At 47.8% G+C, this 24,156-nt stretch overlaps 1 protein-coding gene across 1 annotated transcript in view; it reads left to right on the forward strand.

The window, feature by feature from the left end:
- Positions 1–23,916, forward strand: part of APC2 (APC regulator of WNT signaling pathway 2) — a 47,534-nt gene extending 23,618 nt beyond the window's left edge. Inside the window, exons 7-15 of the mRNA XM_074204576.1 lie at positions 80–181; positions 2,329–2,427; positions 2,688–3,063; positions 3,435–3,530; positions 7,146–7,285; positions 8,129–8,206; positions 8,872–8,988; positions 11,276–11,490; positions 12,448–23,916. Of these exons, the coding sequence (XP_074060677.1) occupies positions 80–181; positions 2,329–2,427; positions 2,688–3,063; positions 3,435–3,530; positions 7,146–7,285; positions 8,129–8,206; positions 8,872–8,988; positions 11,276–11,490; positions 12,448–17,872 (6,648 nt within the window). The 3' untranslated portion in view covers positions 17,873–23,916. The remainder of the gene's footprint in view (positions 1–79; positions 182–2,328; positions 2,428–2,687; positions 3,064–3,434; positions 3,531–7,145; positions 7,286–8,128; positions 8,207–8,871; positions 8,989–11,275; positions 11,491–12,447) is intronic.
- Positions 23,917–24,156: the final 240 nt, after the last annotated feature.

Raw genomic sequence — 24,156 nt, forward strand, 5'->3', positions numbered from 1 at the left:
GCCGAGGGCTGGGTGTGAAGCCAGGGTTGGGAGCCCTGGTTGGGGGGTCAGACCCTAGCCCATTGTTCTCGTCCCTTAGATACGAGCCTCTCGCCTGGAGCAGATTGAGAAGGAACTTGCAGAAGCCCAGGCTCAGACCCAGACCCGGGAGCGGGCACAGCAGCCTCAGCCAGAGCACCAGGTACCTCAGGGTGGGACTATCCGAGCTCAGGAGACCCCTGCCTCACTCTCCACTGCGGGGTGGTCATTGAGTGGTCTTGAGTTCGTGGGGGGGAAATGAGGAATGGGGGGGTAGGCCAGCCCCCAAGTAGTTGCCTCCCATCCTCTGTAGAGGACAAGTCCAGCCATGAGAGAGGCACAAATAGATGACGTGTAACAGTTGACATCATGAGGGTGAGGAGGAGAGGAGAGAGCCTTTTGGGCAGGGAGCTAGGACCTCACTGAGTCAGGATTGTGTGTGTGTGTGTGTAATGCTATTTGATAAGAGTGTTTAAGTGCCTATTATATATCAAGCACTGAGAGAGGCACAAGGGCAAACATCAAACCCGCCTTGTCCTCAGGGAGCTTACATTCTACTGGGGGGGGGGGGGTGGAGTATTTACTTACACATAAGTAAATAGAAAATACTACTCAGTCATAATAATTGGAGAAATAAGGCAAGATTTTGCTTGGCTTTCCAAGCCTTGTGGGGACCAACTCTGTGAAGACACCCAGAAGGGAGGTGGGATAGGGAGCCGGAAGTGGGCGAACTTGACTGCAGTGTTTATGAGGGGGAGTCATGGGAAACAAGTCTATAAATATAGCTTGAAACCAGATTGCAATGGTTTTTAAATGCCAAACAGAAATTTATATTTTCTCCTAGAAGCTACAGGAAACCACTGAAGTTTCTTCAACAGGGGAATGACGGGTTAGATGTTTGCTTCTTCAGGGGTATGCTGGAGCCAGCTAGATAATAAGAGCTGGTTGTTAAAAGTCACTTACACCTCTAAAATGGGCACCCCCTACCAACCAGGGCTTGGTTGACTGTTTTGTTGATTGTCTATACTTAAGAAAGTGTTAAGAATTAAATATTTAAATGAGAATACTCTCTATGGGTACATTTTTGCCTTGTGCTGGAGAGTCAGTTGTTAAACATTTATGAGTACAGTCCTGGCTTTTGGGACTCTGTGGTGGTATATTCCTGTAATCCCTGCTTACAGGGGAAGGTGAGGCTGGAGGATTACTTGTGAGCTCAGTAGTTTTGAGTGGCAGTGGAGGCTAAAGCCAATGGTGTATCTGTCCTAAATCTAACACTAATATAGTGAGTCCCATGAGCCCAGAACGGTGGGAAGGTCAGGAGACCCCTGTCTCACTCTCCACTCCACCTATCTAGGTCAGAAACAGGCCAGGTTAAAGCTTCCATACCAGCCACCAGTAGGACTGGGCTTGTGACTTTCCCCTGTACTTTTGCTTGGACAAGATAGGGAGACAATATAGACAGGTTTTTTATGTATGCGTATATGTATGTCTCCATAATATGTGTTGTTGTTGAGTTCTTTTCAGTTGTCGGATCTTTCATGACTCCTTCTGGGGTGTTCCCGACCAACACGGTCTGCCATTTCCTTCTCCAGCTCATTTTACAGATAAGGAAACTGAGGCAAACAAGGTGCAGTGCCATGCCCAGGGTGACACAGCTGCTAAGTGTCTGAGGCCAGATTTGTAACTCAGAAAATAGTCTTCCTTTCTCCAGGCCCAGTACTCTATCCATTGTATCACCTAGTTGTTCCTATATATGTGTGATTATATATGAAATATGTATAGCTACATCTCTGATTTGACAGCGGTATAGAGAGGATGGAAAGCAAAGAATCCAATTAGGGGCTATTGGCATAATTCAAGAGAGGTGATATCAAGCCGGACCAGAATTATGCCTTTTATGAATAAAGGAGAGATGGAAATGAGAAATGACTGGGGGGACAGTGCTGCCTTTAACAGAAAAAGGGAAGTGAAGAAGAGGGTTGTTCTTTTTTGTTGAGAGCAGACAGTGAATTTTCTCTTGGACAGGTTATGGTTCAGTTGCTAAGGGGATGTTGGGTTGGAGACATTCTTCAGGCAGTTACTTAGTAATACAAATCTGGAGCCCAGGAGAGGGTTTTGTAGAGGTTATAACTGAACCCATGAGATGTGATTTGTGTGGTGTGTGTGTGTGTGTGTGTGTGTGTGTGAGAGAGAGAGAGAGAGAGAGAGAGAGAGAGAGAGAGAGAGAGAAGAAAAGAGGGTCCAGGACAGAGACTGGCATACCTATATTAGAGGGCTGTACACGAAACATAGACTTCATTCTTCCCATAGGCCCTCCTAGGTATAAAGCCAACAGGAGCAGAGGGTGATGGGGAGTCAGAAGCCCCCACACACCCAGAGGATGGGACCAGCCAACTCAGCAACAGCAAGGTAAGAGTTGAAAAACCAAATCCATATCCCAAGAGCTGGGACAAAGAAGACCTGGGTTGAGTAGGGGTATGTGGACAGGGTAGGTCTAGGGATGGTGTATCAGGGAGGAATTATCCCAGGATGATGAGAGAGGATGGTTGAGATGGTTGAGATATGCTGTGGACATCTAGGTAGGGATGAAGAGCAAGGCTTAGGGATCTAGGACACGACAGAGAACAAGGGCCCCCATCTGAGACTGACTGTGTTTATCATTGCCACAGGTGGAGGTGGTGTTCTGGTTGTTGTCCATGCTGGCCACGAGGGATAAGGAGGACATGGCACGGACCCTCCTGGCCATGTCGAGCTCCCAGGAGAGTTGTGTGGCCATGCGCCGCTCTGGCTGCCTGCCGCTCCTGCTGCAGATCCTCCATGATGCTGACCGGGAGGCAGGCCCCGCTGAGGGTGCCAAGGATGCCCGCATGAGGGCCAATGCGGCCCTCCACAACATCATCTTCTCCCAACCAGATGAGGGCCAGGCCAAAAAGGAGATGAGAGTGCTTCATGTGCTGGAACAGATCCGCTCCTACTCAGAGACCTGCTGGGACTGGCTTCGGATGCAGGGCCAAGACGGCAGTCAGGGCCCCGAGGGGGGTGCTGGTAAGTAAATGGGGATGGAAGGGGAGCAAGGGCCTAGATGGCAAGGTCCCAGCTGGAAAGAACCAAGAGATTTGGGTTCTCATCCATCCTTCTCATTGACTTGTCCTATCTGAGACACTTCCTTGCTGTGTGACCATGGACGAGATCCTCAGTTTGCTCATTTATACAATGAAGATAATATTTATCCTATCCTTCTCATAAGATCACTTTGGAGTAAGCACTCTGCAAAGCCTTACTGTGCTTTAGAAATGTCAAAAATGATAATGACTATTGTATGACTTTGTGTGAGTCACTGATCTCTCTGGGCCTCAGTTTACATACCTGCCTTTGAATATTGAATGATCTTCTCTTTCCTCTTCCCCTCCCCCCAGGCCCCGTACCTATTGAGCCACAGATCTGCCAGGCCACGTGTGCAGTGATGAAACTCTCTTTTGATGAGGAATACCGCCGGGCTATGAATGAACTTGGTAGGTACAGAGGGAGGGAGAACAGCGGGTTCATTCCTGGGGGCTGGGAGAGATCCAGGAAGATCTGTCAACGGTTCTTTGGGAGAACTCTTGCTACATGCTTAGTGTGGGGGGGAGTGGGGGAAGGGAGGCCATGGGGAAGAGCTAGGAGTGCAGAGAAAGTGCCAGGAGAAATCTGAATAGGGAGAAATTCATTTTCAACTCTATGGTGGAGCAAGGAGGTTCAAGGATAGGGTGGAAAGGATTTTGATCCAAGGTGTCAAATTTAGAGGGTGCTGACATTATCAGTAGTCTCTTAGCTGAGCAGACATAACAGAGATTTGCACCGGTCAATCATTAAGCATGGATTCATTGCCAATTTATGAGGCAAGCACTGTGTGAGGTGATGACCATAACCATACAAAGAATGGGATAAAACCTATTCACAAGGAGAGATGAAGGGATAGAGTTTGATAGACTGATTGATTCACATGTATCACTATTTCTATCAGTCTAGGGAGATAGTTATAAACTGTAAACATAACTATAGATAGGCACATATATATATATATATATATATATATACATGAATTCAGGATAAATATAAAGTTAATAAATTACAAATAGAGGCAATGCCATTAAACAAGGTGATTTGGGAGGAAAGAAAAGGAGCCAGGAGAGCTGCAGAAGCTGGTCCCTGAGCTGCCTCCTAAAGGAAGAGAGGGACTTACAAGGCAGAAGTGAGGAAACAATATATTCCAGGCATGAGGAATCATCTAGAGGAGCGTTATGCGGGAGGGACAAAGATCACAAAATGAAGGAGGGAGGGAGATATTCATGAGCCTGGAGCAATAGCTTGGGACTCGACTGTGAAGGGCTTTAAAAGCTAAACGGGTTTATATTTAATATTTAAAATGAAATAGGAAACCACTGACCGAATAGGAGAATCACAGGGTCAGATCTGCATTTGAGGACAATTATTTAGGTGGCAGGATGAAGGGTGGACTGGAATGGGGAGTGACTGGAGACAAGGAGACCAAAGAAGAGATTGTTGTAATAATCTGGGAGAGAGGTGACTGTATGACTCTGGACAAGTCACTTAACACTTGTCTGCCTCAGTTTCCTCATCTATAAAATGTGGATAACAATAACACCTATTTCCCAGAGTTGTTATGAGAATCAATTGAAATAATAATTATAAGGGGTTTAACACTGACAGTAAGCACTATAAATGTTGGCTATTATTAGCTATTCTGTGTATATACATGATGATGTTTATCATTCGTTCTCAAAGAGAAGTGATGCCATGACAAGCACATGATTTAGATTCAAGTGTGCTAAGTCACCAATCTCACTTTCTCCTCTAGATCCATCTGCGTCCAGTAGCTAGATATGAATCAGGACGACTGGAGATGGCCCCGGATGGGAAGCAATCAGGGTGAAGTGGCTTGCCAAGGTCACACAGCTAGTAAATGTCTTAGGACAGATTTAAGAAGGGAAGAGAGGGGCAGCTAGGTGGCGTAGTGGATAAAGCACCGGCCCTGGAGTCAGGAGTACCTGGGTTCAAATCCAACCTCAGACACTTAATAATTACCTGGCTGTGTGGCCTTGGGCAAGCCACTTAACCCCATTTGCCTTGCAAAAACAAAAACAAAAAAAGAAGAGAAGGGAAGAGACAGTTTGGAATAGCTTATATGAGAAGTGAAATAGAGAAAGAGGGAGGAAGAAAAGGACTGCCTTGCTGTAAGTGAAGACTCAACTGAATCTTGCATAATTTGCAATGGGAATGTACCCAGTTGGAGTGTCGCAGCTGTGAGTAAGATCAGAGGGAAGTTGGGGGAGAGGGGCACTTGGAGACAAGATGATGAACCAGACTTGGACACACTAAATTTGAGAGGAGGGCAGGGCCTCCAAAGGGTGATACCCAGCAGACAGTGATACATTATGCTTTTCATCTGAATGGGAGGTCAGAGTTCATGAAGGGGAGCCTGGATGTTGGGGATGGGGAGAATAAATTCCTGTTTGGCCACTGGCTGGCTATATCTCAATACCCTTAGACATTCCTTCTGCTCTAAGATTCTATGGGGAAGGAAAGAGAAAGTTGTTTTGCCCCCCAGGCTGGCAGGCATCATTACTGGTGTGTGATGTGGGGTTGCTATCTACATCCAGAAACGTCTAAGAGATGCTGTCCATACCCTGGAATGTGAAGAAACAGGATGGGGAACATCTAAGGGCATAATTATGTTGTTATGTTGCCATATTTTTTGGTGGGGGAGGGGGAATATTAAATATAGGCACAGAATCATTGTTGAAAACCTGTAGCTCTTTCTGTCTCAGCTTTGGACTGATGAAAAACATAGGAGTTTGGAGCCAGAATGGGTTTCCCATGAGGCAAGACAATGGTGAGAAGGAGGAATACATGCAAAGAAGATGGTAACAGGAGGAACAGAAGGGGTAATCCCCACATATCCCAGGGGACAGTTGAATAAAGGTAGATTAAGGCAAAAAGGCAAAATAGTACAATAGAAACAGGAGAAATTCACAAAATTTTATTACCTAGCTGTGTGACCTTGGACAAATTGTTTAAACTCTCAGTTTCTCCATCTGTAAAAACAAGGATAATATTTGCACAATGCCCCTGAAGTTCCAAGCTCACAGAGACCTAGGCCAAACTCTGGTGGAGCCCAATAAGAGAGGATGTATGATGCCATGGCTAGAGCACTGTACTTAGAGATGGGAGACGTGGATTTGAATCTTGGCTCTGACCCTGGCTTTGTGACCCTGGGCTAGTCACTTAACCAGAGCTATAGTCTCCTCTTCCATAGAAGAGAAATAACAACACTCATGCTCTTCATCTCAAGATAGGATATGGGGAAAAAGTGCTTTTTAACTTAAAGCATTGTAGAAATTTAAGTTATTGTTGGCAAGGTCTGGTGGAGCCACTTGTGACTGTTGCCTGAGGTTAGCCCAGTTAAATACATAGAGGCTTATCACTAGAGGGTTGGCCTTGACAGGGTGAAGTTTTTTGACCACAGAAACTCCTTTGGTGTCTTTTAAGACACAGAGAACCTGGGATCTTACTGTTGGTCAAAGGACTAACATATACAACCTATGCTGATGAAAGCATGGTTTTTAGGGAATTTTTTCTATTTTTTTCTTTTTGTTTTTTAAGTAATGAAGATAAAGGAAGGCAGAGACAGAACAGGACCAGTTCCCTCTATAGCTGTCCTAAGACATTTATTAGCTGTGTGACCTTGGGCATTTTTCTAAGCCTCAGTTTCCTGATCTATAAAATAGGAATGATAACCTTTGCATACCTCAGAAGTCCATGAGATTGTAAGCTCCTTGAGGGACTCTCTTTTGCCTGTATTTTTATCTCTAGAAGTTATCATTAGTGCTAGCACATGGAAGGTTTAATAAATGTTTGTTGATTGACTTTCTGATGCCTTATCTTGATGTGAAGATGACCCTGGACTCTATATTTGCCTAAGCTCCCATCCAGAGCTGTTCTGAGGAAAGCAGTTTTATAGATGGCAGCCCCCTGTTGTCGTGGAACCAGCTGTTATCCTCAATGAGGAAAACTCCTCTTGAGGCTTTCAGGCTTCAGAGGGGACTGTGATGTCTCTTGTCTTGCAGGTGGGTTGCAAGCTGTAGCAGAATTGCTGCAGGTGGATTACGAGATGCATAAGATGACCAATGACCCCCTGAACCTGGCCCTAAGGAGATATGCGGGCATGGCCCTCACCAACCTCACTTTTGGCGATGTCGTCAACAAGGTGTGTATTTGTGTATGTGTTTGTGTGTGTGTGTGCACGCGTACGCACGCGCGCACACAATGGTGTGAAAAGCTGGGTGCCTGCTCCTCTTTGGCCTCCTCTAATCTTCCAGCCCAGGACTCCACTGCTAAGGGGGAGGGCAAAAGGATCATTTGGAACTCCTTCACCCCCTGCCAAAGACTAGGGACACTCTTTGGGATGTTCTCCTGGATTCCATAGGACAGCTTAGTACTTGTACTAAAAAGCTATGCAACTTTCTCTGTACCTCAGTTTCCTCATCTATTAAATAAGGGGGTTATACTAGATGGTTTTTGATGTCTCTGTGGTACCTCCAACATTCCACATCCTATGTTCATTCAGTAAATTGGAAGCTCCCTGAAGACAAGGACTTTTGTTTTTCTCTTTCTATCCCCAGCACCCAACAGTGTCTGAAATTAAGTAGACTTAGTGGTCTACTGCCTGTTGAATTGACTCTCTTGTTGAATTCTATGGCTCTTTCTAGTTCTGAAGGCAACCATCACTGTATGGTCTGGAGTTTGAATACCTTTCCATTTCTCCTTTTCCTATAACCTGAATTAATTCCAAACTACCTAGCCTCTATTTTATGGAGGATGAAATTCAGATCAGATAGGTCATATAGAGTCAATGACAGAACCAGGACTAGTCCTAAGGTATTCCTCTTAGGGATTGGGGATCTAGAGGACCCTATCCTTGAGGTGAATTAGAATCCTTGAATGCACATAGATGGGATGAACCCAAGATAACAGTGGAAGATGTTCTGGATGTTCCCTTGATGTCTAAGTAAGTCATCCATTGATGTGCCCTTTTTCCTTTCATTGGCAGGCCACTCTGTGTGCTCGGCGGGGCTGTATGCAGGCCATTGTGGCCCAGTTGGCCTCAGACAGTGAAGAACTCCACCAGGTAGGCTGGTTAAACACTCAGAGAGACTATGGGAGGGGTCCAAAGGCAGAAGCCAATAGAAGGCAGTGGAATGGGATTGGATGATGTCTAGTTACCCAAAGAAGGTGTTAACCCAGGATTAGGCTCTAACCCTTTCCTAGAACTCTGTATTGTTAAGGTTTCCAGTTCCCTCTTTATCTTGATCACTCTTCTCTGGACATGCTCCAGTCTGTCAATGTTCTTAAATGGGGTACCCAGAAATGACTCTAATATTGTAAACTCTTATCAGCGAATTCATTAGATAGCAACTCTCATGTATTCTGGACACTACTCCTATGCTTGTATTAACTTTTTTGACTGACAACTTATATTGCTGACTCATTTTAAGCTTGCAATCCACTTAGATCCCCAAATCTTCTTTAAAAAGTATTCTAAATGTAGGAAGCATCAATAAAAACAAGCATTTTAATATATAAACAAAATAAAAACACGAATCTTCAAAATTTGTTTTATGTAGTTTTTCTATCCAAAAAGTATAGATCCTGGGTCTTTTTTTTAATTCTAAATTAATCAAATCTCCTCCATCCTGATTTTGTACCATTAGTTTTTTTTCTTTAACACACAAGCCCCGGACTTTTACACTTTTATCTTTTGAATATCAGTCCTTCTTTATTCCTCTCCTTCAGGTGGTGTCCAGTATCCTTCGCAACCTGTCCTGGAGGGCAGATATCAACAGCAAGAAGGTTCTACGGGAGGTGGGCAGTATGACTGGGCTCATGCAGTGTGCCCTTCGAGCCACCAAGGTAAGCACTGAGCCTGGAATCAGAAAGATCTGAGTTCAAATCCAGCCTCAGATACTTGCTAGCTATGTGACTCTGGGCAAGTCAATAATTTCTTCAACTGTAAAATGGGTGCTACTTGGTAGGATTGTTTTAAGGATTGTATGTAAAGCACTTCATATAGTGACTGACACACAGCAGGTGCTTATTCCCATCGTGACTCAGCCACTTGGTCTGTCCACACCTCCAAGCTTCAGGGGAGCACCTAGGCACTGAAGGACAGAAAAGGGGAAAAGGTTCCTAATATGAGGACCCTTTTTAATGACAAATAGTTCATTCACACAACACATCTATACATATGCAGTAACTATATTATGTATATCTAGTGATTGATAAAATAATGAATTTGAATGAATTTTCTTTTCTTGAGCATAATAGCATCGCTATATATTTGGAGAAGTCATACTTCATACTTTATGTATGAAACAGCTGGGAAGCCAAGAACCTGAGGGATCCCTGTTGCCAAACCAATCCAAAGTGTCTCTTTCACCAACCCACCAAGGTGTTCATTTTTCTCAGTGGCCATAGGAAACACTGACTAAAACAGAGTGTGTGCGGGGCAGCTAGGTGGCACAGTAGATAGAGCACCAGCCCTGGAGTCAGGAGGACCTGAGTTCACATCTGGCCTCAGACACTTCATAATGACCTAGCTGTGTGGCCTTGGGCAAGCCACTTAACCCCATTTGCCTTGCAAAAACTTAAAAAAATAAAAAATAAAAAAAACAGAGTGTGTGTCTTCAGGAGGAAGGTCATTGAAAGATGTCCTGACCTTGGTTTCTCTGTCATCTCCAACTCCAATCTGTCATTGTCACTCTCAGTTCTCCTGCAGTCTCAATGTCATGGGATGCTAGGACTAGAACATGTCCCAGGTGGAGAGAGACCATCCCAGACCCAAGGCTAGGCCGAAGCCTCAAGGCTCACGACGGGCCTCTCTGCCCTTAGGAGAGATTCTGGAACGGGATGCCTTTGGAGTGACAAAGGATTCCCTTCCTCTTCTCTGCCCCCCAAACCTTGTTGTAGCTGCGGCTGAGTATCTGCTGAGAAAAATACACGATAATGAAAAGCAACTGGGGTTCTGCAGTGGTTTGGAACAGATGCATGTTTTATTAAATATAACATCAACATACATTAGAAAAATAGGAAATACTCTGAGATGCGTGAGACAAGTTATTTATTCAATATGCAGGAGAAATCTATGTTTGTTTATTAACAGCACATGTTGTGTTGATGCTAATGAAAAGTCAAAAATAGTGCCTGGCGCACATGTGTGTGTAAACATCCATGCATAAACACTTACATGCATACCCACACACAGCCTAACCTTAATCTATACACATAAACAATACACAATACACATATAAATTATAATTGTACAAATATGAAATATACACACATACTTACCTACTGATACACAGGCACACACAGTGTGACATGCATCTGACCATATGCAGCTCTACATGCAACTATAGCATGTATACATGTTTACATGCAACTGTGCATCTATCTGTGACATGCCACACACACACGCCGACATCCACACATATGCATGCACACACACACAAACACAAGTACACACGTGCATGCCTGCATGCATACATGCATTCATATATGCCCCCTTTGCTGGAGTGCCCAGTTTGGAAGTCACCCATCTAGTCAAATTTCCTTATTTTACAGAGGCTCAGATGGGGGGACATACTTGTCACCCAGATTTTAGCAGCAGGGTGGGTCTGAAACATAGACCTTGGTCTTCCCCGACCTCACCTCCTCCTCCTCCTGATCACCATCCAATCCTATCATAACACAAACATTGCCTTAAACACTTTTTCTGCTCTGAGTGCTGAAGAGGAGCTCTGAAGACACATATCTATCCATATGTCTAGCTGTTCACTTCCCCTCTCCTCTGCATCACCATTAAATATTTTCTCCTTAACCCCAGAGACTGTGTTTTTTGCCTTCCTTTCTGCCCCTAGTGATGAAGGCTAGGTAGGCCTGAATGGTTGAATGATCCTTGCCTCAATCAGACTGAGACCTTAGCTTATAAAGGCATCCAGGGTCATATCCAGTCGTTCTGACCCATTCCAGGGAAGCAGGGGTTGGGTAAGAGCCCCAGCCCCAGGAGAGGAGCCACCTTGCAGGTTAGTGAGTCTGAGAGAGGCAGACTTGGAGTGAATGTCTTAAAGGAGAAGGTGGCAGCCCCAGATGAACAGGGAATGGCTTCAATTTTTTTTTCCTCCCTACCTCCCTCTCCCAGGAGTCCACACTGAAGAGTGTCCTGAGTGCCCTCTGGAACCTCTCAGCCCACAGCACAGAGAACAAGGCCGCCATATGCTTGGTGGATGGAGCCCTGGGCTTCCTGGTCAGCACTCTCACCTATAAATGCCAGAGCAACTCCCTAGCCATCATCGAGAGCGGAGGGGGCATCCTGCGCAATGTGTCCAGCCTCATCGCGACCCGGGAGGACTACAGGTCAGCCTCATCTCTCCCTGTACTTTCTCTCCCTTTATTCCCTTGTTTCCTGGCTTGAAAGTTCAAGGATGGTGAACTGCTACTGTTTTGGAAACTAATGCTTACATTACTTAGAAATATTAAATTTAGAGGCGGCTAGGTGGCACAGTAGACAGAGCACCAGCCCTGGAGTCAGGAGTATCTGAGTTCAAATCTGGCCTCAGACACTTAATGATTGCCTAGCTGTATGGCCTTGGGCAAGCCACTTAACCCCATTGCCTTACAAAAAAACTTAAAAAAAAAAAAGAAATATTTAATTTATTCTCTTTAGTGGGGAAACCCCTCTTCTGGTTCAGTCTGGTTCCCAATCCATGACTGTCTAGTGATCTTGTCATAAGGGTCACTGGGCTGAAGGACAGCCAGCCCAACTCATTCCTGGGCCGGGTCCCCCTTGACAAACATCCCCCATGAGGGCCTGTCTATTCTGGAGACCTCCAGTGAAAAGATGTGATCCCTGTCTTCAGACTCAAACCATTTTGTTTTGGGATAATCTGCCTCCTGATAAATTTGACTCATTGTACCATTCCCTGGGACCAAGCAGAAAAGGTCAGGCTCCTCTTCCTCCTACTATTACTGCTGCTAGTTCACATTTGAACTGAGCTTTAAGCTTTACAAAGGGCTTTCCTCCCCTCTCTTCTAAGACACCACATGGTCATCATAGTATCTGGAGGTCATCCAGTCCAGCTTTATTTGACAGATAAAATACCTGAGGCTCAGAGCGCAAGGTCAAGGTCATACAGAAACCTGGAAAATTCTAACAAGAGAGTCCCCCAAAAAGGAGCCTGTGCTAGGACTCCAGGAAGACCTATTTGGAGAGTTCTCTGCAGCCCCTCTCCCTCCTCGACCCTTATGAACTCCCCACAAACCTGAAACTGGGGAAGTGTTTAATGGGGTCCCTCCCTTCTCTCCTCCCTCCAGGCAGGTGCTGCGGGACCACAACTGCCTTCAGACTCTGCTCCAACACCTGAGGTCCCACAGCCTGACCATCGTGAGTAATGCCTGTGGGACCTTGTGGAACCTGTCGGCCAGAAGTCCCCGTGACCAGGAGCTGCTCTGGGACCTGGGAGCCGTGAGCATGTTGAGGAATCTGATCCACTCCAAGCACAAGATGATAGCGATGGGCAGCGCAGCCGCCCTGCGCAACCTACTCACCCACCGACCCCTCAAATACAAGGACACTGCAGCTGTCATCTCCCCAGGTTCTTGCATGCCTAGTCTCTATGTACGCAAGCAGAAGGCCCTAGAAGCCGAGCTGGATGCCAGGCACCTGGCAGAAGCTCTGGACACAATGGAGAAGCAAAGCCTGAAGGGTCAGGTTACCAAGAAGCCCCCACTGCGCCACCTGGACAGTCTGGTCAAGGACTATGCCTCTGATTCCGGTTGTTTTGACGATGAGGATGTGCCAGCCCTGGCCCCTGGGGTAGAGGTGGGCAATCCTTCCGTCCTCTCCATGTTCCTCAACAGTTCCTTCCTGCAGGGCCAGGCCTTACCCCGCATGCCAGCCACACGTCGAGGGCCAGAAGCAGAGAAGGAAGATGGCAGCAGCGGCAGGGGCAGTCTGGATGCCAAGAAGGGGGTGATGGATGGCACGGCAGCAGCAGCTGAGAAACTGGCCACCAAACTGTCTGTGGCCGTGGCCAAGATTGATAAGCTGGTGGAGGACATCTCAGCTCTGCACACTTCCTCAGAGGACAGCTTTAGCCTCAGCTCGGGTGACCATGGGCTGGATTGGCCCTCGGGGCCTGGGGAGGTCCGGGAGGCTAGGGCCCAGTCTTGCTCACCCTGCCGGCTTCCTGAGGCAGGGAGAAGGGAAGGGATGGGGAGGGCCCATCCCCTCCTAAGGCTGAAGGCGGCTTACACCAGTCTGTCCAATGACAGCTTGAACAGCAGCAGTACCAGTGATGGCTACTGCCCCCGAGAACACATGAAACCCTCCCCAAGGGCCTCATTTGCCGACTATCGAGAGGAGCTTCAGAGGTACCAGCAACGCCCCAGCCGGTTGGACCTCAAGAACATCGTAGCTACCCAGCCGGACAGGAGAGAGCCGCCATCTCAAGAGTCTGCTCTCCTACAGGGGCTAGAAACCCAGGATGGGCTACAGAAGTCATCTATATTCCCTGGGGAGTGGGCCCTGAGGAAGGAGTCAGAGTGGCCCAAAGAGAAGGAGGGCAAGCTGGCCATGGACTCCCATGTGCACACCATCAAACTGTCACCCTCCTATCAACACGTGCCTCTGCTAGAGGGGATGGCCAAGGTGGGTGCTGTTCCCTTTCCCAGCAATGGGGGTGGCTCAATGGCCAGGAAGCAGGCTTGGCTGCCCACAGGGACCCTGAAAGGCACTGAGGGTCTGAGCAAGATCCCTGAGAAGCTGACAGCCGCAGCCCCACCAGCTCCAGCAACAGAAACGTTACAGAAGTATTCTGTAGAAGACACCCCTATCTGCTTCTCCCGCTGCAGCTCCCTATCTTCCCTCTCCTCGGCCGACCATGGCATGGATGTGAGAAGCCGCAGTGAAGACAATGAGCTGGACAGTGACTCTTCCCTGGAGATCCTCGAGGAGCCCGGGCCCGGGGAAGGAGAGGAAGATGGGGTGGAGGATTGGAGGCCTCGGGGGCCTGCCTCTCTACCTGTGGCTATCCCTTCCCCACGGGGTGACCAAACTTTCTTGTCCCAGGTCCAGAGGGATGAGGCCGTCTCCCCCTCCCGACAAGAAGACATGACACCCTCCAGTTCTTCTGAGAATTACATCCAGGAGACCCCTCTGGTCATGAGCCGCTGCAGCTCAGTCAGCTCCCTGGGCAGTTTTGAAAGCCCCTCCATCGCCAGCTCAATCCAGAGTGACCCCTGTAGTGAGATGGTGAGTGGCACAGTGAGTCCCAGCGAACTTCCTGACAGCCCAGGGCAGACCATGCCCCCCAGCCGGAGCAAGACCCCCCTTCCAGAAAGGGAGACCAGTCAGTTCAACCTGCAGTGGGAGAACAATGTCAAGAAATTCATGGACATCACCGACTTCAAGGAACGCTTTCAGTTACCCCCAGACCTCGACAGCACCATCTACTTCACAGTGGAGAAGCCAGATGAGAACTTCTCCTGTGCCTCCAGCCTCAGCGCACTGCCCCTCCACGAGCATTATGTACAGAAGGATGTGGAACTCAAACTCCTGCCCCCTTTCCCTGAGCGCGGAGGCGGACTTCACTTTGCTGGCCATGAAAAGCGGGAGGAGCCTAGGCGGGAAGAACGGATGGATGGACCCCATGGGGGCCGGCCCCGCTTGGAGACCCACTCTGAGGATGACCTGGAGATCCTGAAGGAATGTATCAGCTCAGCAATGCCTTCTCGCTTCAGGAAGGTCAAGACAGCCTTGGTACCGGGTCTGCCTCCAGGAAAGAAGGGCCTACACGTTCCTGTCTACATGCTGGTGCCTGCACATGCCCACCCCAGCTTGGCAGCCAGGACCCCTCGGCCTTCCCGCAGTCCATATAAAGATGAGGATTCTTTCACAGACTCAGCAGAGGGCACTCCAGTCAACTTCTCCAGTGCTACCTCCCTCAGCGATGAGACCCTTCAGTATCCGACCAAGGACAGCCAGGGGCAGCGGGCTGAGCGAAGGGAACCAGTCTCTCGGCGGGTCACCTCTAGTCATTCTACACCAACCAAGATGGCATCTACCTACAAACACAGGGCAGCAGGTGCGAGCCTCCCACTCCCAAGCAGGGGCTCCGAGTCTAACCGAGGTTCTCTCAAAAACCTGCCCAATCTAGACCTGCCTGTTAACCGGCCCAGAAGTGCCCACTCTGAGAGGGATGGTCGTTCCAGGGGGGATGGTGCACATCCAAATGGGGGTCATGGGGATGTTGCCTTCCAGTCACTCTGTCACACTACACCCACTGAAGAGGCAGTTTATTGTTTCTATGAGAATGATTCTGATGATGCTCCTGAGGCCCCAATCCGGAAGGTGCCAGCAGGAGCCAGGGCTCCAAAGAAGGAGCATCGGGTGGGCAAGAAAGAAACAGAGTCCAAGTCCAAAGTGGTGCCAACATCCTCCATACGGCCCCGAGTGCCCCCCAAATCCCAGCACAAACTGATTGCCGATGAGACACCGCCCTGCTACTCCTTAAGCTCCTCTGTGAGTTCGCTCAGTGACCTGGACCTTTCAGATAAGGATGGAGGGAAGCCACAGGGCAAAGGGGGCCTGCCCCACTTGCAGGCCCGCAAGTCTGTACATACCAAGCCCCAACCACCAGCCCCTGGTCGGGACAGTTCTCCCAGCTCCCCGAGCCTCAACTCAGATGAAGATCTGCTACAAAGGTGTATTGGCTCTGCCATGCCCAAGAGACAACGCCACACTGCCCGGCACCGTAAGGCTGAGCGCAAACCCAAGCAAGGGGTCCCTAAGGCAGCCGGCAGCAAGGAGCGAAAGGCCGAGTTACGGAGGGAGATAGGTGAGGAGGTGGGCTCTGACCGAGCCTCAGATCTGGACAGTGTAGAATGGCAGGCTATTCAAGATGGTGCCAATTCAATTGTGACATGGTTACACCAGGCAGCAGCAGCGGCTACATCCTTTTCCAGAGAACCCTCGTCTGAATCTGACTCAATCCTCTCCTTTGTATCTGGTTTGTCAGTGGGGTCCACCCTACAGCTTACCCTTGGGAGGGAGGAGCAAAAGCGAAGGGGGAAGGAGACTGGAGGAGAGGTGGAAAAGAAGGAACCAAAAAAGACTTCAGATGAATGCAAGAAAGGAGGGGAGACCCGAACCCTCAACCGCCGGGTGTCTCGGGGCCCAGAAAAGTCAACCGGTTCCCAGAAACCCGTGTCCAGTTTGCCAGCAGTGTTCCGTGGTCGAACAGTCATCTACATGCCCACCCTGGCCAAGGGTACCCCCAAGCCTCGATCTCCTCCAAAGAAAACTGTGCCCAAGATGGAGGCCCCTGCCAAACCCCTCACTCCCAGTCAGCAGAGATCCCGGAGCCTACATCGGCCAGGGAAAATCTCAGAGATGGCAGAGTTGACACTCCCCAAGAGGAGTGCTACACCACCCGCCCGGATGGCTAAGACACCCTCCTCTGGCTCCTCTCAAACTTCCACTCCATCCCAGCCATCATCCAAAAAGTCCCCGCCCTCTTCCCAGATAAACAAGCCAGTGCCAGCAACTGGGGGGAAAGCAGTCACCCACAGCCCCCAACCCAAGGCTCCAGTAAAGGCTCTGCTCTCCAGACAACACAAAACCCAGAAATCTCCCGTTCGGATTCCATTCATGCAGAAGCCAGTAAGGAAGACGTTCCCAGTGAGAAACAACATGCCTGTCCCAGGGGAGCAGGGTGCTGGAGGAAAGGCAGGTGGCAGGCTCAATCTAGTCCGTGTGGCCTCCACCCGATCCAGTGGCAGTGAGTCCGATCGGTCTGGCTTCCTGCGACAGCTGACCTTCATCAAGGAATCTTCCAATCTCCTCCTGAGACACCGCTCTGAGGCCACAGCTCCTCTTTCACAGAACAATTCACCTCGCCGAAGTCGACCCGGTGTTCCCGCGGTCTTCCTCTGTTCTTCTCGTTGTGAAGAGCTCAAATCAGCCAAAGCTGGATCCCAGCCTAGTCCCAGAGCCTCATCAGGGGACCGCCTACCCCGCCGGACCAGCTCAGAGAGTCCTTCCCGCTTACCTGTCAAGATAGCTACACCCCCACCTGAACCATTCAAACGCTATTCCTCATCTCCCCACATCAATGTTGTCAAGAGGTCCAGTAGTCCAGCCCCCGCCCTTCCACAGGGGGCTGAGGCTGGGGGTGGGAGAAGAAGGAGTGATGGAGAGACCAAACCTCTCCCCCAGGTAGGTGCAGGGGAGAGCCATGATGCACAGTCAACAGCCACCAAGGGTACATGGCGGAGGATTAGGGATGAAGACATACCCCACATCCTCAAGAGCACGCTCCCTTCTACTGCCTTGCCTCTTGTTGGCACAATCCAGGAGGATAGTCCAGGTCCCCAAAGGAAGACCAGTGATGCTGTGGTCCAGACCGAAGACTTCTCAACCTCTAAAACCAACTCCAGCACCTCACCAACCCTGGAGAATCGGGAACCACCCAAGAATGCAGTTAGTGGCCCAGCCAGTGGGGTGCAGACCCCCTTCATTGGCAGTGAGGTGGACGGGCTGAGCTCCAAGGTGGCTGCCGCCATCTCCTTTGCCCATGAGGGGCTGACAGCCCCAGCAGGGGGCTTCCCCTCCAGCCGCCACAGCTCACCCAGCCGGGCTGCCCGAGTTACCCCCTTCAATTATGTCCCCAGTCCCATGGTGGTATCAGCCACAACCGACAAAGCTGTAGAGAAAACTATCAGCCTCCAGGGGGAATAGAACCTCATCTGGCCTCTCTCCAGATCTCCCTGTCTTCATCTCTCCAAACCTCGCCTGCTTAGGCCTCCCTACTCTAAAACCTTCATGGCAACAAGCTGCACTGTTGTGGAAGATATCCCATGTACAAAGAACTAAATTCAACAAGCTGCTTCTTATTCATACTCAGCCAAGTACAAGAGAAATTTAGTTTTCAAAGATCAGTGGCTCAGACTTGGGCCTGGTGGTGGGATAGGAATGGAGATTGGATCAGGGTCCTAGACTAACCAGTCATCCTCAGAATGGAACTTCTGGCTTCATGTCTGATGAGGGTTTCCTTCTTCCTCTACATCTCTGATCACAGTCCTGTTGCCAAAAAACTTTCTTTCCTGGAAGATGGGAATGACTTTCCCCCCTCCCCAACATACACACACAAGGCCTAGAGTACTGTGGGAAAGAGTCCAAAGCTAGATATGGAAGGCTCCCCTTTTCTATTATATGATGATATCCTTGATGGCTCTCCCCCACCATGAGGGGATGACTTTCCTTGAGAAGAAATAAATGGTAGGAGTAGGCATGGGGAACTGGGGCAGAGAAGAAGAGACTAATGCTTTGGAACCTAGGAAAGAACAATAAGAGGAATGCAATGAGAGGAAACATCACAAGGGCTCTAGAGCAACTAAGTCCAGAGAGACAGAGGTCATTTTGAGGAAAATCCAGAAAGTTGGGGGCAGGGAGCATGATGAACGACCTTCTTCTGGGCAAGGGACTCTTAAAATGCAGAGTGCTGCCCCTCTGGTCCCTCTGGCACACACATCACCTTCTAGGTCCCAAGGAGAACAAGACACCCTGGCTGGGACTGCCACCTCCCTTGCCCAAGTGTAAAGCCACCTTCTAGCCAAGCCTTAATTCAGATTTCTCTGCTGCATGCTTCTTCTTGCATATCCAGCACTAATAACCAGTTATAAACATCATATAGATGAATTACAGCTTGTCAGCATTATGGGAAGGAGACTTCCAGATAGGGGGAAGCCCTGGGGAGGGCCAGAGAGGGAGCAGGCAGAGAACCCACCAGATGCGGAAGAGCTGTTGGTGGCAGGGCCAAATGCCTGTAATTAATGCAACCCAGTAATTCAGTAATGACTAATTTGCTGAGCTTTGTCTGTATTATGTAAACTAGCTTGGGGATGAGACTGAGAGGGATCTGAGACAATGAGAGAAATGCACCTTATTTAATAGGGAAGCCTAGGGCTGACGTTGATACCACTCCCTTGATGTCCCCTGGTAGACCTTATCACTGAGAGCTGACTGGGTTGAGAGGATAGGAAAGAAGACAGATGCATATCTGTTTTGTCACTCTGGCTTTGATCTCTTTTTTTAAGAACAAGAAACTACAGGTGACTCTTTTTTTTTTTCTCCCTTAGCTAGTATGGACTTACCCCCATAGTCATGAGGTGACTGACATAGGGGAGGGTTGCAGTGTAGTGTCCCTGGCAGGAAGTCAAGACTTTAAGAAACATCCAGAGAAAAGCTGATTGTGCTTTTAGCAGGTGGATGACACTACAATCCATTGAGGAGTGGGGATAGGCATTACACTGAGCCTTATCTCTTGCCTCACCTCTAACATGGCCTGTGACGAAGATAGCTAGCTGGGTGGAGAAAGATCCATCTGTGACTAGAAAACGAGCAGGATGGTTAAGCATCCTCCTTAGCACCAACCCTCTCAGAAACTGAGCCACAGGAGGGACCAAAGAATACAGATAGAGATGGCAGAAAAAGGAGAACTAGAGAGGAGAGTCCTGGAGAAGGATTAGAAAGCGAGGGTCCCGTGAGCTTCAAGGGCAAGCTCTTTTCTATTGTAAAACCGCACTTTAAAAGGATTGTTGAGAGCAGATCCAACTGTTTGTGTGGGATAGTTTAGGGTACAGAACCATCTGTTTGTTTGGTTTTTTAAATGATTTTTTGGTGAAAAATACAAAATTGCAGGATTATCCCAGAAGGCTACTTTAGGGGAAAGGGTAACACCCCTTAAGGTTACCCAGTATTTTCTCTAAGAAGTAAAATTTGAGTTTCATGGACTGCCTCCTGGACTTTAGCCAAGTCAAAACTCTGGGAAGAATGTATTTGATAAGTCCAGAGAACTGACTGGTTTCTGTTTAGTCCCAGAAAACAGATCTAAGAGACATGTGGACATTTCAAAGAGGAAAATGTTAAGTTTGGTGTGTAAGGAAACATTTCCTAACTTTTAGAACTGTCCATTAGTGAATTGACCTGTGTCAGAAGGTAGTGGGGGTGTCCCATCAACAGAGTTCTTCAACAAGAGGTTGGATGACCATCTTTCAAGGGAAGCAATAGAGGAGATTCCTTTTTAAGTTATGGGTTAGATTATATCAAATTTGAAATCCTTTGTAGCTGAAATTCTGTGAATGGATGTGAAAGGTCCAAACAATTAGCAAGATGACTGAGGGAGTCGTTTCCCTGTTTGGCTAGCTTCAGTTTGCTACTGGGCTAAAGATCTGCAGTAGAGATGCAAGAAATCAGTTATTAGAAGTAGCAACCTATACTGTGCCATATGATGGATGTGAGGAGGGTCAGATGCAGGAGAGGGAAGAAGGCAGAAAATCAAAATGACAAGATTTTTGGCTGTTTTTGCTAATTGAACTGTGGCTTTGTATGGTGGTGACTCACCCACTGGGAACTGGGCTGAGGTCACAACTTATTTCCTACAGATGCCATGGAACAGCTAGCAATCAGTGAAGCCACATTAACCAGAGGAAGATTGAATACTTCTCGAGCCAGGGTGTACCACATTTGTTGCTCTGTCTCCCTCATCCTTGGCTTTGAAAAAGACTGATCTATAGGCTCATTGTATAGTTACAGAGGTAGGGCTCTTTGAACAGACACCTTCAAATATTTCAGTCTAGAGCCCCCTTGGAAGGACGGACGATGTTTATTGTTTAGTTTAGTCTAAGAACTAAGGTTTCCAGTTGAAGTATTTCCATTGAAAAGAGCATGTAACCTCTTTCCCAATGGAATTCTGGGTTCCAGAAACAGGTGCTCTTTGCAAAACTGTTTTCCAGCCGTTTTTGCAAGAACCAGTCCTCACAGAATACAGTGTAGGCTCAATCTACAAGAGACCTAGGGCAAGCCCCTTCCTGCTTCCTAGTTTTGTTAGTTATCTCTGTAAAATGAGGGGGTTGGACTAGATGATTTCTAGGGTTCTTTCTAGCTTGAATGTTTTGTGATTCTGGAAAGAAAAGAATATATCAAGCAAGTAGATCGATACACATTATGCAAGTAGCCGAGCATATGGATTCCATTTATTCTATTAACTCTGGTCCCACGGGGGGAAGGATTTGAGCAGTATCAATTCCTTATTTGCTGAATCTATAAAAGGAAAATTTAAATTCAGAATCCTGGAAAATTCATTCCACTCCCCTTCGTGACACCTCTTCAGTCGTTCCACAGCAGGCCATTCAGTCAAATTCATTCATGGCCACCATTTCAAAGGACCATATGACAAATTGCCGGGAGCCTTGGCCCTATACTCAAAGCTATCTCCCAGCCTGGAGCTAATCATTGTTTGGGGTTGCATCTTTAACATCTCATATGGGGAGTTGAGACAATGTTTTCTTTTGCCAAGAAGGCTCTTATTAAGGGAGGAGCCAACTCTAAAAGGCTGTAATAGACCCAGGTTGACCCAATTTGCACAGATTTATGGGGTAGCTCCAACTGAACAACTCCCCCTTTCCCCCCTGCAATGCCAATATTATAAGACTTGATATGTATATCTGCAACCTACATCTGGAATTGGGACTAAAACTCAAGAAGTGATTCATCCTCATTTCCCTTTCCACACAACACTGGATGCTTCAGCCTTATAGAAATAAGAGGAGGGGATACTTACACAGGGATCCTCCAAACCTGGCCCCTGAAATTAGGGGCTGCCCTCCAAAGATGCTCCCAGTTCTGCGTCTCCATTTTAACAGAATGAATATGATAAAGGGACAGGCTTGTTTCCCATTCAGCAAGGACAAGAGTGAATAGAACCTCTCTTACCCAATCTGTAGCCAGAGATTAAAGCAAGCATTGATAGAGTGGTTTTAGTGAATGCGAGAGCTAATGTTCAGCTGGCCATCAGATACTTGCCCGTTATTGGATGGAACATTCAAACGTATTTTGAGAGTGAAACTACATCCTGGAAAGTTTGCAGACTGAAAAAGGTTGATTGTGTTAGACTGCTATCAGTCTAACAGACAATTCTGGATGGGAAAGTGATGAGTCTTGGATGCTCACAGTGGGCAGTGCCCAACTCATAACCTCTTGTCTTCCTAGAAGACATTATGAGGTTCTAGAAGGGCCTCAGTCCAGAGGTCAGAGCTCACTGGGTGATCTGGATAGGTTGCTTCACCGCTCTGTGCCTGTTCCCCCACCTGTGATATGGGGAGAACCTCTGCCAGATCTACCTCCCAAGGGAGAAACATTGGCTGATCTGATGGACACGATGAAGTGTTGGGAGATCTACCAAGGATGGTATTATTCCATAGCGTAACTGGTGCTACACTTCAGGGCGTGAATTTGGTTCTAACTCTTGAGCAAAGGCTTAGTTAGGAACCTTCTGTTTCCTATTACTTATACTAACTTGTCCTAGGAGCTGCACTGAAGCCAGTCAAGGTTCCTTTCCCAGCCTCAAGGGCTTGGTGAGCAACCTGAAACTCCAGGATAAATTCAGATAATGTATCTTTGGAAGGAGCAAGGGGTCAGAGGGAAGTTTCCTTGTCTCTGTGTTCAATCAACATCACCTTATTAACTACAGAGGTAGGTGACAAAAATGGGGCTGAAGCTTTAAGAGTAGCTGGATAGCCTGGCTCCCCAAGTTAGCTGCCTGCTCTGTCCAGTCCCAGGACTTCAGCTGCCTCCCTCCTTGCCCTCAACTTTTCACATGTCAGCTTTGTTCACACCATCCTCCAGCCGGTGGGGGGAGGGGGTGGGCAGACATACTATGGTTTCCTGGGGTAGAGGGCAGTCTGTGGCAATGGAACAATTGATATCCATACATCCATCAACTGGGGCCAGAGAAACCAAATTGTCACATACCAAACACAATGATCACTTAAAGCCTTTATCCCATCATAGGGATGCTATCTGTACCACTCAGCTGTTAACCTGGTTCACTCCTTTTTGCTCTCAGTGTGAGAGTGGATATGTGTGTGTTCCTGCTTATACACTGTCATCACCAAGGGATTTGAACTGAGATTCGGAGGGGCAGGAATCCTGCACCTTCAGAAGGGATCCATTCCACCTGGTGGGTCTTCACCAAAGTTCAACACTTCTATTATCTTCTCATGTAATCTGTTGGTGGTGGAAGGATCAACCCAAAGAGGAAGGACTTATTCTTTGGAAGAAATGACCCTTGGAGCAGCCAAGAGGGAGGCCTAACATCAGTCTGCTGTTTCACCAGCTTCTCAGAACTGGTGTGTTATGTTTGACCAGTACTGTCTAACGAGCAAAGTTGAAAGACAGCCCGGCCTAATCCATTCCCAAGTACTGGATTTAGGACAACACACATATCTCTTCCTGAAGCAATAGGAGCGGGCAGCATTACCTCACATCTCTACTTGTCACCATGTCCATTCAATATGTGCCACCCCAGTTCTTTGCCACAGACCCTAGTTCTGTTCTCATAAAATTTCTGTGATAATCCCTGTCAGCCCCCAGAAGGAAGCTGCCTTTGCCCATCTCATTCAACTGGTTTTCAACCCATCCTCTCTACTGGAGCACTTTCAGCTTCCCTTATATCTCCTTCCCTACCATCTGTACTAAAGGTCATTTTCCTAGGACTCTGGACAGTATTAAAATGAAGCTTGTAAATATTAAGTGTCCCCTCCCCCCACCTTTCTCCCCCCACTAAAATAAAACAAAGCCATTTGTCTGGTTGAAAGATGAGAGGGGAAGATCAGGCAATTGACTTGTAGGGCACCTTTAGCATATTCACTTAATAAACTAAGCTGTTGAATTGCCTTCTGGGCCTGGACCAGGCTTTATTTCTTTTCTTTGCATTTGGGAGGGTGAATCTCAACTCCTGGGAAAAAAGGTAGAATCTATAATAAAGGATGAGATCATTGAACACACTGCAAACACAACAATCCTCTAGAGAAACTGGTCCACTTGAAGGGGAGGATCAATTAAGTAGACAAAGAGGAAGCCAGATGACATCATTTAAACAAAAGTACAACAGAAAAGACTGCTGGATTTGAAATTCAGGGTTGGATTGGCTTCCAACTCAAGACACCTTCCAGTTGTGACAA

Source organism: Macrotis lagotis, chromosome X, assembly GCF_037893015.1.
Source record: "Macrotis lagotis isolate mMagLag1 chromosome X, bilby.v1.9.chrom.fasta, whole genome shotgun sequence".
NCBI classification, from domain to species: Eukaryota; Metazoa; Chordata; class Mammalia; order Peramelemorphia; family Peramelidae; genus Macrotis; species Macrotis lagotis.